At 44.6% G+C, this 16654-nt stretch overlaps 1 protein-coding gene across 2 annotated transcripts in view; it reads right to left on the bottom strand.

Annotated features, from left to right (window-relative positions):
• Window positions 1-15600, bottom strand: part of LOC147638683 (uracil phosphoribosyltransferase-like) — a 32442-nt gene extending 16842 nt beyond the window's left edge. The window contains exons 1-7 of one of the 2 annotated variants that reach the window (XM_086798642.1): window positions 15124-15194; window positions 14744-14872; window positions 14580-14658; window positions 13960-14018; window positions 13762-13839; window positions 13583-13664; window positions 13421-13469 (exon numbers count right to left, since the gene is read on the bottom strand). In XM_086798642.1, coding sequence (XP_086654768.1) covers window positions 13421-13469; window positions 13583-13664; window positions 13762-13839; window positions 13960-14018; window positions 14580-14658; window positions 14744-14869 — 473 coding nt within the window. In that variant the 5' untranslated portion in view covers window positions 14870-14872; window positions 15124-15194. Of the gene's footprint in view, window positions 1-13420; window positions 13470-13582; window positions 13665-13761; window positions 13840-13959; window positions 14019-14579; window positions 14659-14743 lie in introns of both variants that reach the window. The other variant, XM_086798643.1, reaches the window with a different exon arrangement.
• Between the last annotated feature and the right edge of the window lie 1054 nt (window positions 15601-16654).

The following is a 16654-nucleotide window of genomic DNA, read 5'->3' as shown; positions in this document are numbered from 1 at the left end:
AGAAGCATGCTACTTACTCAGATAATGTATACATTATGGACTGTACTCTTTCGAAAATTTTCATAAGGTTTAAAGATAAATTTGTCAAGGAAATAGGTTCCAAAGCAGATGCTCTAGCATCGAGCGTGCCAAGTGTTGCGCCCAACGGCTCAATGGTGACAAAATGCTCAGTCGGACCACTTCCCACGTCGTGAGCACCACCTCGGTACTGCAGGTGTGAAGGTGGAGGGCTGTTACCACCAAAATAGCCGTTGCCAAGATCAAGAAGACAGATTAAAAGGGTGGCTGATCACTACTGCAAGGAGGTTGCACGTTGCTAATAGCTCCAAGCTAATAGTTGACAACCAGTAGAGAGAAGTCAAACATGGTGATAGTCCCTAGGAAGTAGTAGTCTCTGTGTTGAGAGGGAAATCGACTGACTGGCAAGATTTGCCGAGAGGAAAATCGATGAGAAACACTTGGCGATCCTACTGGGGAACTCTACCGCAACTCCGTTGGAAAACTTCCTGCTGAGGGAAACCTCTACCGCAACTAGGCCGAAAATCTTTCCTTTTTGGAAAATTACGGCAAAGCAGAAAAGTCTCTGCTGAGTAGCATTATGCACCTTCAAGCAAAGGAACCTCTAAAAGAGAAAGTTCTAGGTCTGCTCAAACTCATCTTGCTAGAAGATTGTTTTGTCCGTGTCTTTTGGCACCATTCTTACCTGGTTGTACCCACTGAATCCATCCAAAAATGATTACATTTCCTTTCCACCTACCTCATCCAAGAAAGAGTCCGTAAACAAGAGTGAAAAGGGATCACAGGTAGTTGCGGTAGTCCACACAAATTCTAATCTTCATGTTCATTTTGGAAACTACCACAATTGGGGATATCCAAGCAGCTTTCTCTACTGGCACAATGAAACCTACTCTTAGTAGTCTATCAATTTCTTCTTTGACTTGTTTGACATAGTTGGGGTTCATTCTGTACCTCTGTTGTCTCCTTGGTATGGCTCCTTGAAACCGGTCTTCAGAAACTTGATGGGCAGTGAAACAAACACTCGCACACAAAACACTTCAACACCTTTGAGGACCTAGAAAAGGAAAACAAACAGGGGGAGCTAGAGTGCTCCTTCAAATAATACAAGGACACTGATTGGCCCCAAAACGCAGTGGCGTCCCTTGCGGTATTTCTTTACTTGATCGAACTTGAGTACAAAGTACAACTTGTAGAATCCTCCAACAACAGGACCCTTATAGTTTCACCCAGGTCTTCCAAATGAGTGCTTAGCAAGCCTTACCCCATGTCTTCTTCATCAAGAGCCCTTCTCAAAGCTTTAACCCTTGATCTTTGTCTTCGTAAGCATTCAAGCTAAGTGTTCGAGGACCTTGTACACACTCAAGGCTCAAGACTCGCTAGCCGGCACCTCTCATGGCGTCCTGGCTCTCTTGCAAGTCTACCTTAGATGTGTCCCATGACCCAAGCTCAGAAAGAGAGTACTTCAATCCAGCCAGGTACACGGGAACTCAAGACAAAGAGAAGAAATGCCGCGCTCACTAGCACGAACAGGACCGCAGACCGTCTCTTCTATGAGTCCATCCACGTGTCCCCGAAGGCTTAGCCTCATGCCCACGTTCTTAGCCAAATAGCTCAGTTGTCACATGATGAAAACTTTCTGCAAGATACAATGCTTTCTTCCTGTTTCCAAACTATTCCATAAGCCAAGCAGCTCTCAGCCATCAACAAGAAGTTCACATGTCTTTTTTTCTTGCTCAACGGTTGCACCAGGAGCTACGCCTCAACCTCTCATGCACAAGAGTCCTTATAGTTTCCACTATCTCTTGATCAGGCTACTCACAGACCTTGCGCGCTCACATGCTCCTCGCTGCAGAATGGCCGAGGGAAAACCACCCCTGTCATGGACTCGAAGAAGCTCGCTATCTCTCTCTTTTTCACCAAAAGGGAGGCGCCTTTTGTCTTGCCAGTCCGCCTTCTGCCGCCCAACCGATCTCCTGCAGCCATACCCGTTTACAGATGCTGCAACCCGACTGTGTGCCCAAGGAGTTAACCAACAGTCGCCTGTGTGCCTGTCTTCTGCCCCGCCCTTCACAAGAGCGTGAGAGATAGAACTCAGCATGCAGTTCTGTGCGCCTAGTCGAGCAGCCAAATTGTGCCCGCCTTGCTTTTCACCAAGAGAAAAAACCTGCGCTGCAGTTCTGCCTGTGCTCTCTGGCGACCAGCCTTCCAAGGAGCAGCGCCCCACACACCACGACTCGTTGAATTCTGCCACCCTTCCCTTTTTAACAAGGATACGATTCAGTTCGCTTTTTCTCCAAAAAGCAAAAACAATAGCAAAAAGCATATTCTCCAAATATTATTATTTTTAAATCATCAAAGGTTATGAAACCTTATAAACTTTAAAATCTTTTTGTCCCCTTCACACTTGGGGATATCCACACACGAGTTTCCTTCTCAAATCCAAACGGATGCCATTCACACTGTCCATCCCGTGGGGTGCCCGTGCCCACCTGCATATTGTCCAGAGGAAAACACAAGGTCGTAACTCCTTCTCTTAAATTGATGCTATGCTAGAAGAATTTAGGGTCAATGCTCTTCATGTCCTCATACGACCAAGCAAAAACATCTTGGTATTCTTTTAGTAAGGATACCAACTCTTTCTTGAATTCTTCTTGCATTTCCAGACTAATCTTCTAAGGCAAACCCCACTCCGACCGGTGGTGAGAGTTTTTTATCTACAAATTCTGTAGACCGACAACAAAGGCCTTGGGTGCTCAAAAAAGCAAGCAACAAGGCTAAAGAGGATGCAGAAGCATGCTACTTACTCAGATAATGTATACATTATGGACTGTTGTCACGTAGGCTGTAATGCCTGTGACCCGGCAGACCGGATGGCCATGTCCGGGGTTCAATGGGAGAGGACGCCCATGCGGAGTCATGGGCGGCCAAGCTAGTGTGGACGGCAGGCCACACACTATATAGCCTGGGGGATGAGGGGCAATCCTCATTCTTCCTCTATGGCTGGGTGGTGAGCCAGAGGCCGTCCCCTCTTGTGGTAACGCCCGTAGCGGCGTTACGGGAATGTGACACTGGTATCAGAGCCAGGTTCGAGGGGATCGTGAGAGTCCGCGCGTGAACGGGGGACCGGAGCCCACTCGATGGTTTTCATCCACAATCTTCTCACCCTTATCTCGAATGGAGGGTGTGGAGGGAGACGGCCATGGAAGAATGCAAGGGAAGAACTCTCTCTCTCTCTCTCTCTCTCCCGGTCACACACAGCAAGCGAATTGGAGTAAGCGAATTGGAGGTAAGTGAATTTCGTTTTTTTGCTGCGTTGAAGCTTGTGTGTGGGGGGAGCGTTGAAGCGTTTGTGTGGACGAAGCGCTGCGTGAAAGAATGGCGGGCGAAGACCAGCGCCTTTGCCTGTGAGATGGGACGTAGCCTTGCGTCTGTGTAAAAGCTCGTTAGAGAGAGAGGTCGCCTTTATACTACGTGTGGGGAAGGGGGGCAGGCGAAGACCAACCCCACCATTGCAACTATGGGCTTGCTTTTCCAAAGCGAACAGTCAAAGGCCAAGGGTAGGCTGCGTGGCCAACTAGACCTTTGCGTTAAGGAAGAGATGAAGACGCACGTCGACTGCTGCAGAACTTCGCTGGTGTTGTTGGGCGGGTAAATGGCGAGCGGGCGGAGTTGACTGCGCTGGATTTGCTGGGCGTGTAATGGCGGGCACGCGGAGTTGAGGGCCTGCTGAGGCCCGGCCAGGCGGGCGCCAGCCCAAAGGGCGGCCAGGGCCACGGCCAGCCTTGGGCGGCCAGCCCAGGCGGCCAGCCCCGGTGGCCGGCCAGGCCAGCCAGGCGGCGGCGCCGACCAGCCAGCGACGGCCAGGCAGCCACAACGCCGGCCAGCCAGGGGCGGCGGCGGCCAGCCACCAGCCCAGCAAACGCTACAGAAAGAAAAAAGAAAAAAAAAAGAAAAAGAAAAAAAGAAAACGGTTAAAACACCATTTATTTTTTTTAATATATTTTCATCATTCATTTTTATGAATAATGAAAATAACGGGCGGCCAGCCCTTGATACCACATATGGGCATGCCCAGCACACAGCTGGCAACGGGCGGCCAGACTCGGCCCTAAGGACACTCCCCACAGACGGGCGGCCATGCCCGAAGCGGCGAGGACCGGCCCGGCCCGTTATTGTTTTATTTTATTTTTATTTTTATTTTTTTTTTTAAAAAAAACAAAACACACAAAACAACGGTACACCCCACGAAACAAACCCAACACGGCCGTCGTGTCGTGTGGCCGTAGTGCCCGTTTTCCACGAAAGAGACCCACCGCACACGGCCATAGCGCCGCGTGCTAAGAGAGAGACAAATCCAACGGCCGTAGTGCCGAGTCCTTCGAAAAGAGCCGTTCTATGGCCGTTGTGCCTAGTGAACACGTCTATGGCCGTAGCGTCGCGAGAATGGCACATGTGGTGATCACACATTTAGTTGATTAAATTTAAGCTGAGCATACACTTAGTATTGACCATCAAAGTCACGTAGTTTGGCTATAGTGTAAATCTAAAACTGCTGTGTGTTTTACTTGGACTAAGAGGACCGGCAATGGCGTCAGTTGTGCCCAAATTAGACGAAGTGCTTATCACAAGAAATCAAGGTAAGCCTAATTGAGCCGTAGTGTTCATAACCCTTCACAATCTTTTAACAGATGCTAGAAGATTGTGATAAACTTTGGCAAATGAAAACCATGTACAAGCGTAGTCTTAATGTGGTTATGCCTTGTGTCCAAAACAAGTTGCTTACTGTTTGTAGCAACAAGAGAGCTTTGGCCCGTAGAGGCAAGCTGGCCCTTGTTGGTAGTAACAAAATAGTTTATCTAGGAATACTAATCTGAGAGATTAGCATACGCCTAGATAATAATACCAGATTTAGGATTGATTTGTAGAAATCAAAGGTAAATCTGAAGGGGTATAGTCTTGAGATGTAATGCTCAATGCCCTTATAGAGGTTGATTGATCGAAGAGAACTGTTCTTAAACTTACTAGCATGGTTTTCTCTTTTTTTTATTGCCATGCGTCGACATCCCACTGCTCGAGAGTTTGTGGTGATCCTTCGAGAGGGGAAAGAGCCTTTTTAAATGTCACATCAATTGGTTTGGTGGTAATTTGATGGTATGGGACATCAAATTCTCACGGAATCGATTGTAGTCTTGATGGAATGGGACGCCAAGGCTTGTGCATGTAACTTGACTCTTTGGCAGGTCTGTATGTACACTTGTCTGTAGTGATAAAGTGTGCAAGATAAAATTTGAACTTTGAAAATTACCAAATATAGCCATAAGTTGGGATAAAACCCAGTTATAGAGTTCGGAGAAGCTCTAGGTAGCAAGACCATGATGGTGTGCTAGTGCTAACAGAGTGATTTAGTTCCGGAGTGATCTAAATCTAGAGGTTAGCAGTAAGACTAGTTTGGTTGGACAATTTCATGCATGGGGGACGCCCTATAGCATTTTGCAAGTGTAGTCTTGCCTATGTTCAACATAAGTGTGCGATTGTGAGCACATTTTAGTTGCTACCATATGAATTTGGGAAATATATTACTTTCCTACATAAGCAATTGTAATATTGCAAGACAGGCTATTTTGCTTACAAAGTTCATGTGCGTGTAAACCCTATAAGTCGTATGACCCCTTGGGAATGAGTGGAGCATTCCATGGATTTAATAAGGTTTTACATGGCAATAGTGAGTAGTATCTCACTCCAGATGAGCCTGGTTGTTGTTAGTATCGGATCCGACATATGAAGTGTACATAAACTCGGGCTAAGTTAGGATAGGAGGCTAAGCCGGAGAGCTTAGTGGTAAATCCTACTGTATCTAGTGAGTTTTGACTTAACCGGAGTGTTAAGAAGTAAACTCAAAGTCTGGGGCTGAACTAGAGTGTTCGGAGGCAGACATATCTTTTGTTAAATCGGAGAATTTAGCAAAAGATGAGCTTGGGGTGAACCATGGTACCCAGGAAAAAAGCTCTTCACACTAAAATAGTGCACAATAATTTTAGGGTGATAAAAATCCATCTCGCAGGAATGTTTAACAACTTTCCATAGATGATAGATGAAGACCATGTACTTTACGGAGTTAAAGTACATAGGTGGTGACTTCGGCGCCACATTTTTTGTAGGAAGTCACCAGTGGTGTGGTTAGGTCGGTCGAGACTCCACAAGACCTATGCACTAGTTTTTAAGTTGACCTCTATTAAGGACGTCCAAAAATTCGTGTTGTAATACCAGAAATTGTACTGCAATGTGCAATGGAGGGGTCAATTTGTGTAGTCACTTCTTAGCAGCAAGTGACTTTAGCATCTTGTTATAGATCGTTGTATATGGTACTCCCACTCGGGGGAGGTACGCCATTGGGTACGGAGTTACTCACAGACTAGTATGGAGCTACTAGTGTGATGATAGTGGGTACGTAGTTACTCACTACTAATACATAGCTCCTAATAAAATTAAGATCCTCGAGTGAAAGATACTCTAGATCAACATTTTAAATTACCGAACCACAATCCATGAGTATCGAGGTACTCATAAATATGTTGACGTTGCTCAAATCGAGGGACCGATTTGTTCGATGGTATGGAATAAGCAAGGAGAGTGGAATAACTTAAAAGTTACACATCACTAGTCCTAGTGAGTTGTCGAGGTCATCCGTAGTTTGATGATCCCCTCTACCTATCAGATAACATTCAATTTTGCAAGCCATGGCATTTAATCCGTAGTGATTATGAGTTAGGTGTGAGATATGGTTATGAAGTTCTTACAAGAGTACTCGTTTATTTGCTTGCCATTGATTATAGCTTGGTAGAGATTGCCACCTGTGATGGGTAGGTAGCTTTACCGCTATAATGAGGAGGCAGCAAATAATGTTCTCATAGTTATACTTCATACCAACACCAAACAGGGATAGGATGAAATTCCTAAGTTCATCATCACGAAGTACTGTGATGTTTGCATTTATATTGAATGTACGATGGAATGGGACATTGGGCTTGTGTAATTACCATCAATTATCTAGCAACCTATGGCTTCGCAGCAAGCTCAGTCATTATCTGTGGATTGATAATGTGGTTATTAGTAGTTTGGAATTTTTCTTGATAGATGGTACAACCCACCCAAATGATTCATAAGTGTGTAACCGCTTATGAAGGGTAATAATATGCAACAATGAAGCACTTTGTTACAAGTGTGAAACCATTGATCTGTTGCAAAGCAGTTTATCAATAGTACCACCATATGTGCGTAGACACTATACCACATCTTCGTTGCAAAATGTTTAAAAGTTTCTTGGAAGGACTCAAGAATATAACATATGATATTAAACATGGTCTAGATTTGTTCTTGGACCTATGACACTAGTGCGTAGTCCGCTTGAGAGTAGAGTTTTTAAGGACAAAAACATTTCTTGAGGGATATGCTCAAATATCACATAAACTGGAATAGTTGTGTGAGTCCAGACATTCTTGAAGGGATGTGTCTAGTAATAGCAACAAAGAGTTGTAAGTGATTGGATGTAGCTCGAGACACCCGTAGTGGTGCAAGAATCTTTATCAAACATCTCCACATACTATATGGTCTGCCCGCATATATAGTATGGCATAAGAGATAGGAAGTTTGATTGTTATATTTGAAGGGAAATCTTCAAAACTTACATTTACTCTAAGTTAGAGTGGAGTTTAACCATCCGTAGATTGATGGTAGTTAGAAACTCAACAAGATTCTAGAGCATATGCTTGTGCAAAGATGTTACTCTAAGAGAGAAAGTATCTCTTAGCTTTGGAACTAATCCTTGTGATGCATGATTAGATTGGCTCTAGTTTATTTCTCCTATGGCCGTAGAGCTTTCCAAGGAGAAGTTTTAACAAGTTGGTGATGCAACATGGTAGCGTAGTCTACAAATATCTAGTAGCATAGTCTAAGAACTTGTGCTACTAGAGTGCTCTCCAGTACATTAGCTTCTGTGCTAATGACATGATGCAAAATCAAGGCATGAAATTTGCCTTGGGGTTTTGGTTGAAATACCAAATCATGGCTTGTGTGAGCATAATCCTGTCTTTACAGAGGTCTGGCGCGCTGTACGCGTACGCACTTTGTCACAGCCGCGCCCACCTTCCTCGCCAGCACGTAATGCTAGTCCGAAGAGACTGGCCGTAGGTGCGGCACAGGTAGCGAGGCGAGAGTTAGTCCGAGTCTTCGGGGTAAGATTTGAGCCGGAGAGCTCGGACATAGGCCCTTCATCACCTTTGTTTTCTCACACGGTTTCAAAGGATGATCCTGAACTTCGTCGGTGGGAGAAATATGCAGATTACTCCATTGATGACGGGTACTTACTTTACAAGGGTAGAGTATGTGTACCAACTATTGGTGACTTTCGGACCCAAATTCTTAAAAAAAGTCATGATAGTCCAAGTGCGGGTCATCCTGGGATGATTCAGAAGACCTATGCACTAGTAAAAAGACAATTTTATTGGCCTAGTTTGTTTAAGGACATCCAGACTTACGTGCTGAAATGCAGTAAGTGCCAGGTCAATAAACATGAACGTCTTAAGTTGGAGGACTACTCCATCCACTGGAGATTCCTCGAGGGAAATGGAAAAGCATTTCCATGGATTTCATTACCGGTTTACCCAAGACGAGTCGAGGGAATGACTCAATGTGGGTAGTAGTGGACAACTAAACTGGCAAAGTTTATTACCACGAAGAAAACTGTAAAAACGCCAGAGTTGGCAAAACTCTTTATTGAACATCTCTACAAGCTATATGGCCTGTCCGCAGATATAGTGTCAGATAGAGATAGAAAGTTCAACAGTCATTTTTGGAGGGAAATCTTCAAAAAGTTGGATACTACTCTGAGTATGAGTACGGCAGATCATCCGGAGTTTGATGGTCAAACTGAAAGAATTAACCAAATTCTAGAGGATATGTTGCGTTCTTATGTAAGTAAGAAGCAATCAAATTGGGAAGAACATTTGCCCATATTGGAGTTTGCTTATAACAGCTCCAAGCATTCAGCGACGACTGGATTTACACCATTCATGTTAATGTATGGGTTCCAGCCGAGATCTCCGATGGCTGTAGGCCTAGAAAAGGAGAAGATTCAATCTGTCAAGGATTTCCTTGAAGATATGAATGATATGCTCAAAGCTGCACGTGAGAGCATTCGTAGCGCACAGGATCGCGCTAAAACATTTGCCTATAAAGAACGCAGACAAGTGACCTTTGCAGAAGGTGACTTTGTATTTTTAAAGGTTCCTGCGCAGTCAGCCAGAGACACAGTACTCTTATTTCACACATTACAGAGAGTAACACAGAGACATAATGAATGGGAACATTACTCTTTGTTTACTAGATTACTTCCAGAATCATTGCAGAATCATTACAGAGCAACTACTCGACACAGAGACTACTACTTCTTAAGGACTATGACCATGTTTGACTTCTCTCTACTGGTTATCAACTATTAGTTGTGAGCTATTAGCAGTGTGCAACCTCCTTACAATAGTGATCAGCCACCCTTTTAAGCTGTCTTCTTGATCTTAGCAACGGCTATTCTAGTGGTTACAACCTGCCACCTTCACACGTGCAGTACCGTGATGGTGCTCACAACGTGGAAGTGATCCAACTGTGCACGCTGTCGCTACTAAGCCGCTGGATGCAACAATGGGCCAACCCAAAAGACACCCCATTATGGGGGTTGCCTTGCATATGGATCTAAGAACCCTATGCCACCTCACAAAAGCATGTCCGCCAGCATAGCTATCCCATTCACCAAGTTGGCAATCATAAAAGCACCTTGGACAGCCAGTCGACAGCCTGCATATCATGTGCAAGACATTAGTCCCTCTATAAATGTTATGGGAGGTTGACATGAACCCATAATAGTGACTGCAATAAATATAATATTGAAAATAAATAGAACAAACTCGATACACAATATTGGGTCCAATCTGCCTCCACACAAGAGTGAGCCCATGCTTTCTCTTGGTGTACTTAAATATATTTCATGAGTAACCTATGGGACTCAAAAATAGTATGCATTACAAAAATGTCGACTTCTTCAAGAATAGTATTCTTCAAAAGTGGCTTGCTTCAAAAATAGTTTTTTTTGCGCGTGCAAGATATACTTCTTTTAAAAAGAGGTGTGAGTCTGATGCAAAGACAACTGTCACGTGCACACCCATCAAGTGTACAAGTGGCATGGCATCATCAAGCATTAATCAGGACATTTAAGTATTATTCAGGCATATATCAGCATGAGCATGTATATGGGGCTGTTTCAGCACCAACATCAGTACCTTAGTCTTCATGAGCATGTAAGGCATTTAGTTGCATCAAGTCGGGGCTGTTAGCACCAGCCGACAGCACTTTATGACCAGCCGACAGCATGTTAGGACCAGCCGACAGCAGTTAGGCATTTATGGCAGGTCATGGGCATCTGGGAGTTGGCCGGCAACAGCAATGCTGGCCGACCAGCATTATTCACATGATCTTCCAAGGGGTGCAGTGAGAGTGCCAAACTCAATACTCAAGAAAAGAAGACCAGAGAAAGTGTTCAAGGGCAAGGCATGAAGGGAAAGGGGACATGATGGAACAAATGCATAGATCTTCATCAGAATCAAAGTGGATTTGGAGACCGGGCAAGATTTTCAGTAAAAAGGTTGTCATGAAGGGAAGGATGACAAATTTGGGACTCTATGAATAGACAATGGGATGATGACACTCATCCAAGAATAGATTCCATCATCAAGTTTAGCAGAGGGGGATGTCATGTGCAAGACATATGCTGGCTAATCTCAAAGCTATTTCCTTGAAGCACAACAAGATAAAGAACCAGATAGAACCACTTTTGGACCTGACTATGGAGCTAGAGCAACTAAGGCATGGGCAGGAAGGCGCTGGGACTACCCAGGAGGCTGTCAGCTAGTGTGCATCTCTGTCGGCTGTAGCAAGTCGAGGACTTTGTCCAGGGGACCTGGCTAACAGCAGGTCGGCTAGCCCACCAATGCTTCCAAGGCATATAAATAGGCAAGGCTTGGCTCATAGTCAATCATTCAATTCTTTAGGAGCTGAGTCCTAGATGTAGGATTAGACTAGGTGAAGTACACCTTTTGAAGAGGCAGCCTATGGCTGCAAGATTTGTACATCCTTTTTGCACTATAGAAATATACTAAATATTCAGCTTTCTCTCTCTTCTCTATCTTCTGTATGTGTTTTGCATCAAGCATGTTCCAAGATGGTATTTAGGGCTGAAAGAAGACTCCCAGAGCTCCCACATGTGACACTACATATGCTTCCAAACATGCAGCCAACATATAGGATAAGCAAGGAATTAAGCGCAACATTTAAATGCTATTTTATGCATTTTTCCTTGTCCAAAAGCACGCCAACAACCTCTATGGTGAACCGACCAGCAGCTAATTTCGTATATAAACAGCATAATTCATTCAACACAAATCAGTTCTCAAGTCTTCCAAGAGCAGTTATAAGTGCCTAGAGCCTCCGGTCTCTTGTGCGTACTTTCAGCAATCAGCACTTTATTGTGCTACAATCCCAAGGCCTCCGCGAAGATCCTCTTCAACATTCGGCCAGCATATTTGCATCCCTCAATTATCAGTTTGCATAGTGGTCATTGAAGAGTTATTCAAGGGATCTTGGACAGCATATGTTTCAGCCTGCGTTCAGTCTACTTCATCCTTGCATTGGCAGTCATCATTCATTGTCATTGTACAAAGTTCTCCAAAGAAATACAAGCAAATACTCTTGCTTGCACGCGGGCCCTTCAGTGGGTAATTGAGACCGGACCCGATTGTGGACCCTCTGTCCTCTCTCTCAAAGTAAAGTGGATTGCATAAACTCACAAGTTGAAAGAAGGCTTTGTTGCGCACTACGACAATCAACCTATTGCATGCTTCAGACAGAGTTCCCAGCTGCCCAAAAGCTGTCCCACCAATTGCAAAGCCCAGCCCTATGCTCCAAAACACATTTGCCTTCGATGTTTGGGCTGCCCAAAAGTTGCCTATTCAGCCTGGCAATTTATCTAAGGATTCTAGAACTCAACCAAGTCCAGCGCCCAGCTCTAGGCCTAATAAGCTATCTGGACACTTGTACCAAGAACAATCCAGATGGGTTGTATAAATACGCGAAACAATGCACGACTTGACACCTCCTATGACCTAGACGTGATGGCAACTGGCAGCATGTCCCTAGATTAGGGCTCATAACATGCTGGGTGCTCGTCCAAAATTTTAACTTACAGGTGTAGTACAATGGCTAATTCATGTGCCCAGTGGCTGATTTCCATGCCCAAAAACTTCAAGTTCTCTTTCTAGTCAGATAGAATTTACCTCTGTTCCCTTGCTTGGACAAGGGCCAAAGCAACCCCAGCTCCAAGACGTCATACAGTACTAAGTAGTGTGGCATTTTGTAGACTAATCAAACTGACAGAGCAAGAGTCAATCGAAGAGGCTATTCTTCATACAATAAGAGTGGTGGGCTTCAATAATGGCCGTTGATGCATAAGTGCTTCAACGGATGCCCACCTAGGGAGTGCGCTTGGAGACCTTTGGCACTATGGTACCCATGCAAACTCAATTTTGGAGACCACTCTTCCAACACGGTGGAGTCACAGTCAACACTTGGTGACAGATCTTTGGTGTATATTCCAGATGCCCATGATGCTTAACAGCTCTAGTCCACTCAACATTGCATATGGCGTGGCATAGAGGCCCAAAGGAACTTGACTGGCGTGATGAGGAGGAGGACTTGCTACATCACTTGGGGATCTATGGCCTGGCTTACACACTTACGCCCTCATGTTATGTGCGAAGGGAGCACATTCAGAGAGAGCCGTTTTGATCCAGATTCACCAAAGAAGTCCCTCAACCTATCACCCTAGATGCAGAACTCGTATCTATTCATAGATCTCATTCTTGAGATCTATTTTGTACACCCGACGGCTTAAGGGATCATTGCCAATCTTACCGCACAACAGATCAGAAGATCAAGATGCACAGAGGCACTAGATAGGGCTCAGGCTTATGCCTCTCAGGTGGCAGGATATTATACGTACCCTTGTGTGGGGTGCCATTCAGGACTCCTCACGCACCACAACAGTCAAGAGAGCGTCCTTCATGAAAGAGTGGGACCATGATCTTTTCTTTACCTATACAACCACAGAGCCCTCATAGAATCTCCCCTCAGAATTGGTTACGACAGCCACAGCTCTTCTCCCCATAGCTATGTATGAAGCTTTTACAAGACTATTCTGGATTTTTTGTAATTAAGTTGTACTTGACAGAAGTTGATTTTTTTCTAAACATTTGAAAACGATTCCACCAATGCCAAAAAGGCCATTGCTAACTAGACTGACTTGTTAAGGTAAAGGGTTGGTTGAAGTGTGGTCTCGTCTCGAACAAAACCTGTTGCAAACAAGACGGTAAATGCACAGATATTAGCAAGCATAATAAACAATGGCAGAGAATACCCAAAATGCATGCAAGGCTTTCTTACTGTACAGAAGCTATCCACCCACCAATGTGGTAAGTTTGTGTTGTGGGCAACACAGATGACACGTGTTCCACTAATACAAGTCCAGCACGGAGAATAGGAACCACCTAGATAATAAGAGAAGAATTAAGGGCCCCTATATTACTATGGAGAAAAAGTCTTGATTGCTTCACGGTAAGCAGGAATCAGTAGCAAAACACTGACCCTCACAGGTTCCCTAGGGTCGATAAACTCCACATTTGCAACCCCACAGGGTGTTTGCACTTCACCTTTGACCGTTAGCTGTCAACACGGCAATGCATCCACTACTTTGATAAGACCCGTTCATACTTTAACCAACTTCATCTAAACAAAGATGCAAATACTTATGGTATCAGAAATCTTTAAGGTTAATAGACTCACCAGCCAGTCTCGGGCAGCTTCATATATTAAAAATCTTCCCAATTCAGCCAACGCACTTCCTATTGACATAAACCCGACCAATCAAAAAATTAAGATCCCTGCTAAAGATCACAAGAGAAATGCAAGCTAAGATAAAACCTTGAGCATTCAGCTTTAACATTGACGAACTATATCATTATTTGCATAAATTTCCGCAGCAATTGGATAGCACAGTTGTGTAATTTATGGAACATGGAAAAAAAAAACATCTGCAAACATTGCAGATGGGCACCTTGGACCCTCAAACCCACTTCATCCACACCCTCCCAGAACATTTGGAGCGATTGACAGGTGACTTGGAGAGCAAGCAGCAGCACTGGGCCACCTTCTCACACTGGGAGCCCTGGTCCCTTCCTCACCCGAGGGGACATCAAAATCATTTGGCATTATAGGCCCTAGTATGGCTTTTCCCCTGATGTACCCTCCATCCGAGAGCAGCCAGCCATGAAGTGAGCACACACCCCCGCCCCCAACTTTTACATTGTGCATTATACCTCCTTAGAGAATGTACTTTTTTTTATCTACTAATAAAAGGAATCAAAGAGAATATACGCTCAGCATCAAGGAGAAGTGGACCATACTGAAAATGGGTGTTGGACTCAATTCATTTCGAAGGACCGATAACCAGTGTTTGATGAGTGGATGGGGAGGCACATACACCTGCCACCAAATTTTTGTTATTCCTCATTAAACAAAACACGAAATTAACCACCTGCTTAACCAGAAGAGGTGGACAGAGGATTACCAGCATCAATTCTTCCCCTATTTTCCTCTCAGCTGGGGCTGCTCTAGGTACCCATCTCAAGGGACTTCTATCATCTCTATGTTGGTGAGATTCGGAAGCTACATTGGAGAATCTCAAACAGTGCATTCTCTGCAAATTCAAAGCAAAAATAGCACTTGACTGGCACCAAAATGCTGTAATTGAAATGTAAGATGACCAGTTTACCGCCTACTTCTGGGCAGTTTGGTATGATGGTTGCTCCCGCAATATACTGAATACTGGTGTGACAACTGCGTTCATGACTGCTGATCTCCTTAAACATATACTGATCACTGGACCGGTTACTACATGCATTTGAACACTTTGGTGCCTGCTTGATCCCTGTTAAAACGGCAGGTTACCTGTTCCACTTCAGAAGCTGATGATCTTTGCTCACATCAACCACTTTTGAGGACTTCAGATAAGATCCCTGCTAAGCTGACCAGCTGCTGCCCACTTTCCACCAGAGCTACTGATGCCTGCCAAGATGACCAGCTGCTGCCCCAAATCCGGAGCTGGCTAATGATGCCTGATAAGATGATCCCTGGTAAGCGCCCATTTCCAGCTTCTTTCTGATCCTTGTTAAGAAGTTTACCGGTTGCCGCCCATTTCCGGTCACTTCTTCAAGCGCGCAGCAGCAGAGACACAGTGAAGTTATCTGGGTGGATTCATCAAAGTGTTACTACAAATCCAACGCCACGTCTAGAGTATCCATCTGCTGTCCAATCAGATGCACTAAAGCTCAAGCCGAGCCATATCGACGATACAGCACGTACAGAGAGAGTCTTTCCAAAAGGGAAGAATGATCTGATGAAGGAGCTTCAAAGAGGTATCTAGACAGAGAGGGTCACGGGCGCCCTTCTTTTTCTATGATTGCTGAGATGAACACAATCCCAGACAAGGATGATGGGAGGAAAAGGGGGAGGTGGGGGGGCCTCCCTCCGATACAGACAACCTGCAAAAGTTCAAAAACCCCGGTCCCCAACGAGCAAGAACTTGTTGGAGGGAACGACCAGCTAGGCGCCCTATCAGCCTATGCTACGGCAAAAACATTGCAAAAGGATATAGCCGTCCCTTTACTCCACCTTTACATGTCCCCCTCCTAATGGCGAAATAATGGAGCATGTGGCCTTTATGGCTAATGTGGCAAATCATAGCTGTCCACTTGCCTGTTGTGAAATTTGGTGGTGGTTAACGCCCAGGCCCCAAGGAGTTGGATCATGGATCCATTACTATTTTAGTATTTTGGGAATTTAAATGTGCCACATCATGCACATGTTTTGCTCTCACAGTGGCACAACTCACATATGTCCTTTAACTTCTAATGCCTCTGGTACACAAGGTATGGAAGCAAATGAGGTTGCACAAAGCCTAATGCAAGCTTACGTTGACAAAGTGACCAGGGACATGATCTAGCTCACAACCCCTTTGCCCACCCCCTTTGTACTCCTTGAGGCCAATGCTAGTGCCTCGAGGAAGCATGGTAGAGAGGCAGGTAGCTCTCACAAGAACAAGAGCAGACCAAAAAGAAGGAAACTATTCCATTTGTCACATGAAGGGTTAAGGATGCCGAACCTTCACTTAATCCAGACAAGCCGCCAATTGAAATCACAGAAGGTGTACTCATTTCAATTGCTCAAAGACTGTCTTTCATCTAAATATGTGAATTTTGATGAATATTATGAGTAATATATGCAGGCAGACAAAAGGTATGAAAATTGGGTCTTTCATCTAAATATGTGAATATTGATGAATATTATGAGCAATATATGCAGGTAGAGAAAAGGTATGAAAATTGGGTGGCAAATTGCGGTATATTATCATGGATGGCTATCAAGCATTGCCCAAACAAATGATCACAAGGCTTATGGACACCCTCAAGGCAAAAGACAT

Source organism: Cibotium barometz, chromosome 5 (genome assembly GCF_041138505.1).
Source record: "Cibotium barometz isolate CiBa-2024 chromosome 5, ASM4113850v1, whole genome shotgun sequence".
Taxonomy (NCBI): domain Eukaryota; kingdom Viridiplantae; phylum Streptophyta; class Polypodiopsida; order Cyatheales; family Cibotiaceae; genus Cibotium; species Cibotium barometz.
The sequence above is the reverse complement of the archived record's forward strand: the minus strand, read 5'-3'. Positions and strand labels throughout refer to the sequence as shown.